General features: G+C 45.8%; 2 protein-coding genes across 2 annotated transcripts in view; one reads left to right on the top strand and one right to left on the bottom strand.

Annotated features, from left to right (window-relative positions):
* Positions 1 to 13410, top strand: part of LOC122939172 (gastrula zinc finger protein XlCGF26.1-like) — a 1061774-nt gene that overhangs the window by 486426 nt on the left and 561938 nt on the right. The gene's annotated exons all lie outside the window — the stretch shown is intronic.
* LOC122938190 (zinc finger protein 850-like) overlaps positions 1 to 13410 on the bottom strand; it is a 76251-nt gene that overhangs the window by 59475 nt on the left and 3366 nt on the right. The window contains exon 2 of the mRNA XM_044293554.1: positions 13011 to 13075. Within this exon, the coding sequence (XP_044149489.1) occupies positions 13011 to 13075 (65 nt within the window). The remainder of the gene's footprint in view (positions 1 to 13010; positions 13076 to 13410) is intronic.

Below are 13410 nucleotides of genomic sequence, written 5' to 3'. Positions count from 1 at the left end.
GGCTTGGACGGCTTCCACGGTACTGAATTCATGCATGGTTCTGGACTCGCCGGGTTATTTCGGGGTCTGTTCCGCCGTGTCGTTCCCCTATTTAAGAGAGGTTTGGAGCTTGCAAAACCACATGTGAAAACAGCCGCCCGTAACATCGCTAAAGACGTTGTTACTACGGCTTCGACCGCCTTTATGGATCGTGTAAATAGGTCGGCGCAGAACCAGGAGGGCTCTGGTGTCGTTCAAATACGTAAAAAAACGTGCACGAGCGGCCTTTGTCTTACCATCTTTTATGAATAAAGTAGCACAACCTAAGAGACGTCGCCGCCAGAAAACAAGAAGTCGCTCACCGAGTGACATCTTCTAGTTAGACGCTATGGCTTTCGTGCATGACGCCTCCGCCGAGTACGCCAAATCAGAGTTGGATATCTTTCAAATACCACCTACCCAAACAAGCATTGAAAAATCGCTTTATGTAGAGGTGCAGCCAATCGCTGCAATAACTGACAATGCACCTTTGGAATTCTACATCACGGGCAGCGGTGAATATTATTACGACCTTAATAACACATTGTTACACGTCGTTTGCAAAATCGTTAGTCCTGACAACACCCCCATACCGGAAGGATCCCGCGTTGCACTTATTAACTACCCTATAGCGAGTCTTTTTAATCAGCTGGATATAACGCTCGGCGATACGTTGATTTCAAGAAGCGACAACCTTTATACGTATAGAGCGTATATAGAGTCCCTAATAAATTATAATTCACAAACTTTAGCGTCCCAGTTTACAGCTGGTTTATTCTATAAAGACACAGCGGGACATCATGATGACCGGGTTCTCGACGGGCGTAATGACGGCTTCAGCAAGAGAGCAAAGTATTCAGACCGCTCTAGGAGTGTTGAATTAATGGGCCCCATTTACGCCGATATATTTAATCAACCAAAGTTAATACTGAACGGTTTAGATCTAAAGATAAAATTGACAAGAAACAAAGATACTTTCTGCCTTATGTCTGCCGAGGCGGCACATTTTAAAGTACAGATACAGCAGGCTTCCCTGTTTGTCAAAAGAGTACAAGTATCGCCCGCTGTAAGAATCGGTCACAGTCGTGCTCTGTTAACCGCTAACGCAAAGTACTCGATCGATCGGGCGTCGCTTAAAGTGTATAGCGTCCCCGCCGGTACTCGCATATGTAACCACGAGAATCTTTTCCTCGGCAACCTACCAAAAACAGTAATACTAGCGTTTGTGGATAACGAATCATTTTCCGGGAGTTACCAAAGAAACCCTTTGTGCTTCAACCACTATAATGTGAATTATGCAGCCTTATATTTGGATGGTCAACAGATACCTGCAAAACCTTTTCAACCTAACTTCCAAGACGAGTCAGCTGTTCGTGAATATATGTCACTAGTACATATTTCGGGGAAACACAAGTCCGACAACGCTTTATCAGTCGATCGACACGAGTTTTTGAACGGTTACACTTTGTTCGCTTTTGATTTATCGCCGGATCAGGAGCCCGGCGGTCATTTCTCTCTAGTAAAAACTGGCAATCTGAGAGCTGAAATTAGATTTGCCGAGCCGATTGCGAACACAATTAATATGATTGTATATTCAGTTCATGAAAATATTATTGAAATAAATAATCGTCGTGAGGTATTATATGATTTTTAAATAGACATGAATAATTATGAAATTGCATGTGTTATTAAAGCTGATATTAACGCCAGGCGCATATTTAAAGGTGTATTCCCGTGTGATTTATTACCGGGGGGTAAGATCATCGACAGGCCAGCGGCCTACATTGTAAATACGGATAATTCGTATCAGCGGGGGAAGCATTGGATTTTAATTATATTATACCCGAATGATATATAATTTTTTTTGATAGTTATGGTTTATCCCCCGAAAATGAAATATTTCCGGGCGAGTTTATGCAGTTTTTATATAAAAATTCTAAGACTATAAGGTACCAAAACAGACAAATACAAGACGCCGTTAGTACGGTCTGCGGCCATTACTGTATCTATATCTTGCAATGCCTCGCTAAAGGGAGCTCTTTTGAAAATGTGTTAAAAATGTTCACTAACGATTTTAGAAAAAATGACCGTATTGTGCGATCATTTGTAGCAAAACGCATGAAACGGTTATGTATACGATGCTATAATTACAGTCAAACGTGTCTGTCCCTACGGGGCTGTTGTAAATAAGGAAAATGAATAAAGCTTTTTAACCAAATTATATTTGTCATCGTTTTGATTTTTAATACTATTATATTAAAATATCATGCATTATACATTTTAATATCAAACACGATAAATTTTAATAGCGAGGCCTATAAATTTTAATAGCGATAGCGAGACCTATAAATTTTAATAGCGAGGCCTATAATTTTTAATATTTTAATGGCTTGACCTATAAATAATAGCGAGCCCTATAAATTTTAATAGCGATCCCTATAAATTTTAATAGCGAATTTTAATAGCGAGCCCTATAAATTTTAATAGCGATCCCTATAAATTTTAATAGCGAATTTTAATAGCGAGCCCTATAAATTTTTATATTTTAATAGCTAGACCTATAAATAATAGCGAGCCCTATAAATTTTAATAGCGAACCCTATAAATTTTAATAGCGAATTTTAATAGCGAGCCCTATAAATTTTAATAGCGATCCCTATAAATTTTAATAGCGAATTTTAATAGCGAGCCCTATAAATTTTAATATTTTAATAGCTAGACCTATAAATAATAGCGAGTCCTATAAATTTTAATAGCGAATTTTAATAGCGAGCCCTATAAATTTTAATATTTTAATAGCTAGACCTATAAATAATAGCGAGCCCTATAAATTTTAATAGCGAGTCCTATAAATTTTAATATTTTAATTGCTAGCCCTATAAATAATAGCGAACCCTATAAATTTTAATAGCGAGCCCCTATAAATTTTAATATTTTAATATCAAATTGATATCAGGCTATATAAAAAGGGGGCGTGTAAAAGGGGCGTGGTACCTGTCACTTTGACGAAACATCCCGCATCTTACTACTCGCCGTCACAGAAATAAATAAATAAATAAATAAAAACCATGCGATTCGCCATTTTTTTGTCACTTTGTCACCCCCCAAAAAAATAGGATAGGACTGTTCTATTAATGGGCCGAACGAAACTAAATCTACGCCGATCTAAAAATTTTGATTCAGTTTCGATTTGGCGACTAAAAATTTAATTTGGCTCCTAAATTTTTCAGTTCAGGAGCCAATGGCTACTAGGTATTTTTTGGAGCACTGCCCCCTTTTCCAATTTTACAAATAAAATATATAAACAATAAATAAACATCGCCACGTCCGAAAAGTCCAAACTATTAAAATATTTTAAAAAATCAGCGCGATTTGCAATTTTCTAAAATGCGGAATGCACGTGGCTTTTTTGTTTTATTTTTTCACCTGGTATCGAGTATCGCAATACTTTATTATGGTATCGAAATCGAATCAAAATTTTGGTATCGCAACAACTCGACTATACACCAGAAATAACCTTAGGAAAGAAGAAGAAGCCAACTGAAAAATGTAATAATTGACTCTAGCATTATAACAATAAGTCATTGTGTGCAACAGAGGTGTCAGGAGGGCCAGGAAACCTACCCCCTATTAGAGGTATGGCAGCCCAATAATCACAATTTCCTGTATGGAAGACACATATGTGGACATCTTACATATTCCTGATTTGGACACCAGAATCCAGTGCAGCCCAGAGTGTATGTGACATGAGGCCTGTGAAATGCTGCACAGAGGGACACCAGGACACGTCCAGGAGATTCATGGAAGAGACCTGTCACCCTGATATTACTGAGCACGTCCTGGAGAGTCACAGCGCAGACCTGAGGGAGTCGTTACCACCTTAGTGTACTGGGCTAGGATCAGCGGGAACACTCCTACTGCTTCCTCTTCTCCTGTCTACTAGTATGTTGGGCAGTTGCTATGTATTATACAGTAGCTGATCTCTTGCTCAGCCGACCTCTCTTCTGTAGCTCACCTTGTTTGGAGAGCAGCTCCTGACTGGTTAGCCTCGCTGTAAATATTCCTAGTTTCTGCAGGGGCTGCTGGTTATAGTGTAAGCTCTGAGCTTTTCATTCCAGAAATCCTTTTATTTTCTAGTATCTCTCCTAGTTTTCCTCATCGGTGTAGTTTTGTTCTTATGATCAGTCCAGTCTTTACCTCTGATTCTTGTAGTCTGTATGTGGTTGGGGGAGGGGATGTTCCATGTTTCAGTCTGTCCTGCAGTGATTCTAGTTCAGCTCTGCTCAGTTTGGGTTGGGTCTTAGTGTCCTCCTGTTCTCTGTTTTAGGGTCAGTTTTACAGATTAGGGTTTTTAATAGGAATGTCTTAAGGGACAGTGATGTCTGGTATTAGGGTCAGCGTGTAAGGACAGATCTAGGGAAGGTTTCAGGGAAAGCTCCAGTAAGGGCCACTTATTGTCTGTTCACCATATAACCCCCATCATCCGTCTGTTCCATTGTGTGATTACCATTCCCATCCTGTTCTACTCATCTACTGATGAGTTCCTATCTACTGGCTTTCTTCTTACCTGTTTGTGTTGGGATATGTGCTTTGTATTATTCTTCAAGGGACGGTTCGGCTGTTACAGAGTTTGATCCTAATATAAGTCCTGGGGGTATCTGAGTACTGGGGGACACTAAGTACCTGGGGAAGGCACCTGCTATAGGGGAAGTCCAGTTCAGGGTCATTACGGTTACAGACTCGTCTCTGCTTCATTTAGTGGTCACTACTCACCTGGGCTCTTATCTGTAGGGTTCTCCTCCTTGTATTCCTCATCGCCCCTCACATCTGTCTCTGTAGGGATCTCCTCCTTGTATTCCTCATCGCCCCTCACATCTGACTCTGTAGGGATCTCCTCCTCGTATTCCTCATCGCCCCTCACATCTGTCTCTGTAGGGATCTCCTCCTCGTATTCCTCATCGCCCCTCACATCTGTCTCTGTAGGAATCTCCTCCTTGTATTCCTCATCGCCCCTCACATCTGTCTCTGTAGGGATCTCCTCCTTGTATTCCTCATCGCCCCCCACATCTGTCTCTGTAGGAATCTCCTCCTCGTATTCCTCATCGCCCCTCACATCTGTCTCTGTAGTGATCTTCTCCTTGTATTCCTCATCGCCCCTCACATCTGTCTCTGTAGGGATCTCCTCCTCGTATTCCTCATCGCCCCTCACATCTGTCTCTGTAGGAATCTCCTCCTCGTATTCCTCATCGCCCCTCACATCTGTCTCTGTAGTGATCTTCTCCTTGTATTCCTCATCGCCCCTCACATCTGTCTCTGTAGGGATCTTCTCCTTGTATTCCTCATCGCCCCTCACATCTGTCTCTGTAGGGATCTCCTCCTTGTATTCCTCATCGCCCCTCACATCTGTCTCTGTAGGGATCTCCTCCTTGTATTCCTCATCGCCCCTCACATCTGTCTCTGTAGGGATCTCCTCCTTGTATTCCTCATCGCCCCTCACATCTGTCTCTGTAGGAATCTTCTCTTTGTATTCCTCATCGCCCCTCACATCTGTCTCTGTAGGGATCTCCTCCTTGTATTCCTCATCGCTCCTCACATCTGTCTCTGTAGCATTAATATTGTTCAGATCTTCATCCTGATTCAAAATGTGTGAAACAAATATTGTGAATTACAGGACAGTGGGACAAGTTGAGTGGAATATTTTAGATGCCTACAAAAGATCATTAAAAGAGTTATCCAACTTTAAACTTGTGTAATAGACCCCTTCAGAGAGGCGGACCCCCGGTGGAGTTCATACTTACTTGGTCCGTGCCTCTGTGTTCTGGCTTCATTGCTCCACTGTTGACTCTGCAGGTGCTGTGTCTGTGGAAATCAACACACTGTTGACAGGGGGGGCGGTGGGTGGAGATAGTTGGGGGGTTGGGAGCAACTGCTGCAGCCAAGGACCGGCAGCAGCGGTGACCTGTGACCAATGTGACACATGACTGAGTGACGTACTGCATGGGTGGCAGGTGCTCCCCTGCCCTGTCAACTGGATGTTGATTCTCAGAGACCCGGGATCTGCAGAGCTGCCCATGTATCGATGGAGCTGGAAGCCACCAGCAGGGATCAGGTAAGTATGAACCCAGCCACTCTGAAGGGGTCTGTTAAATAATTAGGCTGGATAACCTCTGTAAAGGGATTATCCCACAATATAAGAAGCAGGAATTCTACCAGCGACTGGTTTCTCTGGAGTCCGACATGACAGCACCACATGGAGATTGCCCTTCTAGTCTTCTGCAGGGACAGGAACACAGAGAGGTTACAAGGCTCCTCTCACCATCTCCCTCCAGTGTTTTCTGAAATACTACACCAGGATGGATGCAACTAAATATGTATTTACTCATTACCAATGTAATACAAACCATGGGAAGGAGTAAGGCTGGGGTCATGGCAGACAATTACTGGACTCATTTTTACTTTTCAGTACATCCTCCATGACAGCACCACATGGAGCGATACCAGATAAGCATGTGGTTGGGGGGAGAAGAGAGTCTGGGTCAAATCTCTCATTGGATTGCAGTCTTCAGCCACCTCGCCAAGGTGGTCTTTGAGACCTTCTTCTCCTTGTTCCTTCCTGAGAACTGTATGAACAGATTTGGATCTTATCTCCAGGATCTCAATGCTCCAGGTTCACGTGGGCCCAGTGCAGTTTCTAGGTAAAATTTCTCTCAGGGCGAGTGTCAAACCCCCCCCCCCCCATAGCAACAAAATCGGCCGATTATTCGATAACGGGATTCGTTGACAACGAATCCCGTTATCGAATATTATCGATAACGTTGATTAATCGTTGCAGCCCTAAATGACAACCACAGCAGCCTCCATTCTAAATAATGTCCATAGTGATCATTATTAAAAATAATGTCCCCCGCATCAGCCCCCGCACCCCATTGTAATTAATGGCCACCCACAGTGTCTTCCCATTGTAAAAAATGTGTAACCACATAGCACGGACGGTCGCAGTGACGCACTGTCTCACAGACTCAGGCTCGCACTCACAGCAGGCTTCTTTCTCAGCACTGCTCCGTGGCGTGTGAGGTACAGTGAGTGAGCGCCGCCGCCCGCAGAGCCTGCCTGTGGGGGGACATTATTTTTAATAAGGATCACTATGGACATTATTTAGAATGGAGGCTGCTGTGGGTGTCATTATAACTGTATAATGTCTGATAGGCCTAGTCCTGAGTTATATTACCCTGCCCTGTATAATAATGTACCCTGATACCCCTTAGTTATATTACCCCAGCGGGGTAATATAACTAAGGGGTATCAGGGATGGGTACATTATCATACAGGGCAGGGTAATATAACTCAGCTCAGGACTAGGCCTATCAGACATTATACAGTTATAATGACACCCACAGCAGCCTCCATTCTAAATAATGTCCATAGTGATCCTTATTAAACTTAATGTCCCCCACAGTGACAGTAGCCCCCCCCCCCCCCCCCCCCCGGACCATCCACAGTGTCACTGTCCCCATTGTAAAAAAGTTGTTTGTTTAATTTCACCGAGTCGAGCCACTGTCCCGGATCCTGACAGCAGGCTTCTTTTCAGCAATCAGCACTGCTCAGGGCGGGGGGTAACAGGCAGGTAGTGCGGCGCTCATTCACTCACTGTACGTCACGCGCCTGCACCGCCTAGTGGGAGGAGCAGGCACGTGACATCAGTAAGTGCCGCCCGCACCGCACGTTCCGGAGCTGAGTGACTGGACTCGGTACGTACGGACAGAGGACTCGGGTGCAGGTCAGGCGAGATCTCATAGGAAGGGAGCCAGGGGGGCGCACGGCACGAGAGTAATAACAGGCACAGAAACGACAAGAGGGCCCCCTGCCGGCGCCTCCCTTCTGACAGCGCCCCGGGGCGGCCGCCCGGCCCTAGAAACGGCCCTGCGTAGGCCCTTGGGCGATCAAGTCTCAGTGGGCCCCATTACATAGTAATCGCTCTCTCATCCATCTTCTTATTCCCCCGCACAGAACGCCCTGATGCAGCTGCGTCAAGGCATAGGAGCACTGTGGGCATGGTGATAGACAGGGAGAGACACACGGACAGACAGACACACAGCTAGGCCTCACCACATTCCAGCCAGGCCCCTGTCCCTACAGGAACACAGCTCTCTGCACCTCCCCCACAGGTCACATGGGCGGATGACATCAGGAAGGTCCTTTAGCCCAGTAGGAAACTCAATCTACCCTGTTCTGAGTCCTGCGGCCGCCCACCCCAGCAGTGCACATGGCGAAAATGGTCGCATTGCTGGGGTAAGGTGCCTTAGAATTCAGAACAGGCAGTTTAATGAAGACCAGGACACAGCTGCAGGAGTGAGGGGGCACAGTGGCCCTCCCAGGAGCAGTGGGCCCCAGCACTTGATCGTTTGACATCTAAGATGTGGAATCACCATTGTGAGGGGATGCATTGAAAAGATGGAAAAAACATCTCTTGGTTAAGGTGAAAAGCTGAGGCAATTTTAGGGAGAAAGGCCGGATACACTTTTAGGATCTTATTGAAATCTTTGAGGTAAGACTCACTGATGCGAAGGGGCTGTAATTTCTCTACCCTACGGGCCAAGGTAATGGCATCTGGGAAAACAGTTTTAAGGGACAAGAATCTCAAACTCAACTCCTCAAGAATATCGCAGAGACCCCTGAAGTTAGGTCCCAAAGAGGAATGGACTGTTTTAGGGCCGGTCTGATCCAGGATGTAGCCTTAATGAACATTTTGATCCATCTATAGTCTGCAAGGGGAAGGTCCAGAAAACAACCCAGGGCTGATGCCATTATCATATCCCTTCTGAAGAAAATCCAAACATTTGATTTAATTAAGGCTACTTTCACATTAGCGGCCGACATCTTGTAGTTTTATTCCGGCCGCCTCTCAGCATGTTTGCCCGGAGAAGGCTGCCGCTAATGTGAAAGTAGCCTGAAAAGGGGCCGAACATTCAGATTCGTACCAGGAGCAAAATCTCCTCCAAACTTCCCTGTAAACTGGTGAGGTAGCTTCCTTGGGACTCTGCTGTAAGGTAGATATTACTCTGACAGTCCCTGAATTCCCCTCTCAGGATTCAAGCTTTCAGGATTTCTGCATCTGGACCTTTCGATACAGAAGAGGGCCCTGGAGAAGAACAATATTTTATCTTAGATGAAGAGGTTCTGGGTCTTACAGAAATAAATACTTCAGGATCGGGAACCAGCTGTGCTTTGGACAGAATTAAGTAATTTGAATGACACTGGTTGCTTTTATCCATATATTCTTCAGGACGGCCGGGATAAAAGGACAAGGAGGAAATGAGCATGCTAGGCCCATATTCTATTCCTGAGCACCTCACCCCTTTTTGCTGGTATCCATAGGGACTTACATTCCAAAGAATCTCTCATTACAGGTTTTCTGGGAAAGTCCACAAAAGTAAAGCCCGTCTTCTCACTCTGGGAAGAAGAATTGTTTGGTTGAGGCCGTAAGGATCAATTTCTGGAGAGAACAGACGTGAAACTGGCTCCAAAGAACTGTGGAGATGCAGAAGGTCATTAACCCCAAGATGTTCATAGCCTCCTTTAATAAGCAGTGGCTCTTTCTCCAGAAGACTGATATTTTTCCCCTGTATCATCTCAAGTTTGAGAATTGGCAGAAATGAGTGTTGGTCATAAAATCTTCCTGGTGTCTGGAGAGAAATCTGATTTCTTGATCTTCACGATTCAACAATTCTGCAAAATCCACAATTTATAGGTAGTCTGGAGAATTGGAGTGGATTCTGCCATTAAAAGAAAATTGTCCAAACTATGATGAGATCTCTTTCTCTGAGGAAGGCCAGGATCTCTACTACCAGGTTTTTGAAAAGTCACTGGGCAGAGGATGCCCACAGAGAGGGCTCCGAGTGCTGCCCCTGGCACCCGCGCCATAGGTTCGCCACCACTGATCTAGGCTGTTCAGACTAAGGGTACTTTCACACTTGCGTTTTTCTTTTCCGGCATAGAGTTCCGTCACAGGGGCTCTATACCGGAAAATAACTGATCAGGCATATCCCCATGCATTCTGAATGGAGAGTAATCCGTTCAGTTTGCATCAGGATGTCTTCAGTTCAGTCGTTTTGACTGATCAGGCAAAAGAGAAAACCGCAGCATGCTACGGTTTTATCTCCGGCGAAAAAAACTGAAGACTTGCCTGAATGCCGGATCCGGCATTTTTTTCCATAGGAATGTATTAGTGCCGGATCCGGCATTCAAAATACCGGAATGCCGGATCCGTCCTTCCGGTCTGCGCATGCGCAGACCTTTAAAAATGAAAAAAAAAAAAAAAACTGATCCGTTTTGCCTGATGACACCGGAAAAACGGATCCGGTATTGCAATGCATTTTTCTGACTGATCAGGCATTTTTCTGACTGATCAGGATCCTGATCAGTCTGAAAAATGCCTGATCAGTCAGAAAAAATGACATCCGTTTGCATACAGTTTGCCTGATCAGGCAGTCAGTTCAGGCAACGGAACTGCCTGCCGGAATCAAACAACGCAAGTGTGAAAGTACCCTTAGCTTTTAGGAAATGTTGGGCGCAGTGGTTATGTTAGTGCAGGTACCGTAATCTTCGTTTGCAGGGATGTCCTGATTGGGAAACCTGGACTACTACAGACTGGAACCGTATCGTCTTTAGTGACAATTCTAGGCCCTCTTTGGGATCCAGTATGGAGGTCTCCTGGTGAGCCCTTCAATCCTTTGCTATGGAGCGACATACTGCCCTAACTGCTGGTGTGATGATCTGGGAGCCATCGCATATGACAGTCGGTGACCCCTAGTAGCGGACATCCTGCCGCCACTTGTGTTCTTCTCAGCACTTTTCAGCTGGATATGCTCTCCTGCGCACAGCGAGGCTTCTCCAGGAAGGTCTCCTCCTATTTTATTGCCTATAAAGTATTTATGGGAACATCTGAAATCCGAGCTTCAGCAACCTATGAGTGTGCAGGATCTACAGGGTCATCTGTAACATCTGTGGGCAAATGTACCCTAGGATACCATACCAAACATGCTAGAGGCCGCATCTCGTCTTGCGTGCGGGCTAGAGGCCGCATCTCGTCTTGCGTGCGGGCTAGAGGCCGCATCTCGTCTTGCGTGCGGGCTAGAGGCCGCATCTCGTCTTGCGTGCGGGCTAGAGGCCGCATCTCGTCTTGCGTGCGGGCTAGAGGCCGCATCTCGTCTTGCGTGCGGGCTAGAGGCCGCATCTCGTCTTGCGTGCGGGCTAGAGGCCGCATCTCGTCTTGCGTGCGGGCTAGAGGCCGCGTCTCGTCTTGTGTCCGGGCTAGAGGCCGCGTCTCGTCTTGTGTCCGGGCTAGAGGCCGCGTCTCATCTTGTGTCCGGGCTAGAGGCCGCATCTCGTCTTGTAAAAATTTGACAGTAATTTATTCCAATGCAATAGTAGACCATAAAAGGATCAAGATAAAATATGAGTAAATGCATATACCCAATACATACATACATACATACATAAATAAAATAAAATAAAGCCACTGATCAGGGAAAGTGTAATGGAATAAATGTCTCTAGATGGGGAATAAATACATCAAAGGCCCATTTCACTCCTCCAAAAATCGAAATCCAGTATAAAACGTCTCAAGAATGGAAACACAGCAATATCAGTGTGGAGGAAGTCTCGGTATTGAGTGTACAGCAATATAGCAGCTATAAATGATGATTACCAGCGAATAGGTCTAGTCACAGCCCAGTGTGGATAAGCGATTCAGGGCGGCCTCACTGAGGCTCTTACCGCTCTGTTGATGCTGCAGTGTCTGTTCAGTGCAATGGCATAAAAGCCGACTCACGTGTGTATTTGGGCACTGGTTGATTCTTACCACTCATGTTCTCATAAAGCTTCTCTCCTTTTCCTCCAGGGACTCGATCCTCCAGGAGAGTCTGTTGGACGGATGTGAGTCCTGAACCTGGGGACTCAAGCCTTCAGACGCTCCACACTGCCTGCCAGGACCTTCTGAGAGCTCAAATAGGGAAGCAACATACCCGACATCAAACCCTTCAGCAGGACATGGCCATCCCATACAGCACATTTGAGAAGGTCTAGAAAGGGTCTGGGATGGGTTAGGGGACCCCTACCATGGAAGGTACTTGCCAGTCTAGACATAAGCTGGAAGGAGAGGAAACCCCCATACAACCCTAACAAAGATCCTACAATTTGATAGAACAGGAAATTTACACTCAGGAATCCTCTCTGCACCTTTCCTCTATAGAGACAGGAAGAGCACTGGAGGCTGGAGCGGCCTATTGACTTCTCTGTGTTCTAGTCCCTACAGAAGACCATAAGGACAACCTACATATGGTGCTGTCACGGAGAACGTCCTGGTAGAAGTTATCTGGAGTAGTGCATACAACACTGGAAATACAGAAATGCAAAAACCGCTGCTCTCCAGTATAATATTCATCCTTTTTAGCTTCTTTACTCCCTCCTCTGCAGCTCTGGTCTCTTCATTCTCTGTGGGTGGGCAGCAGCTCATCCCATGTGACCATCAAGCACCTGCATCTCCCAAGAGTGCACTGCAGCCAGCTCTTCCTAAGCCCCCCCCCTTTATTATCATGACAACCACAAATGACCCGACAACAGTCGTCGTCTGAGCCTAATGGCTGCAGGTCTCCCAGAGGCTGGACCTAGATATTAGATGGCGGCTCACAGCCAATAACCTTGTACACATGCATCCTCAGCACGGCCGGACATGCTGCAGGTGGTTTCCGTGGAGGAGATCGGCTTCTACCTGACGCGTCCGGACTCGTTCCTCTCGGAGACATAAACCTATTGGTTCCTTATTCCCACCAGTGGTCTCCATAGCCAGAGACTTGTAGGAAGAAGCAGAGAACATGGAGCGTCTGTGGTCGGCTGTAATCCCGCCATCTCCAGCTCATTACACCAGTATAAACCTAGAATACTACTGGATAAAACAAGACGTCCTCCTACAGAGGAGGAGACATCTCCATTACCTGACCATCCTGTGGAAGGAGAGGACGCGGACATCTCTCTGGTGTTGTCCTCTGACTGGATCTCTCTGCAGGAGACACAGAGACTGGACTCAGACTTTACAGACAGAGAATTCCAGGACATTTGTATTTAGTCCTGTCCGTTACCTGGAGATGTGAGGGGCTGGTCCTCCTCCATCTTGACCTCCTTGTGTAGACCCTTGTGTCCTTCTAAATACTCCCACTCCTCCATGGAGAAATAGACAGCGACATCCTGACACCTTATAGGAACCTGACAACACAATGACACCGTCATCACCCAGACCCCTCCAGTCCTGTGACTGTATAATGTCCCAGCATTCCCGGCGGTGTCACCTCTCCAGTCAGCAGCTCCATCATCTTGTGGACGACTTCTAGGATCTTC

The sequence above is a fragment of the Bufo gargarizans genome, chromosome 5, assembly GCF_014858855.1.
Source record: "Bufo gargarizans isolate SCDJY-AF-19 chromosome 5, ASM1485885v1, whole genome shotgun sequence".
Lineage (NCBI taxonomy): Eukaryota > Metazoa > Chordata > Amphibia > Anura > Bufonidae > Bufo > Bufo gargarizans.
The sequence above is the reverse complement of the archived record's forward strand: the minus strand, read 5'-3'. Positions and strand labels throughout refer to the sequence as shown.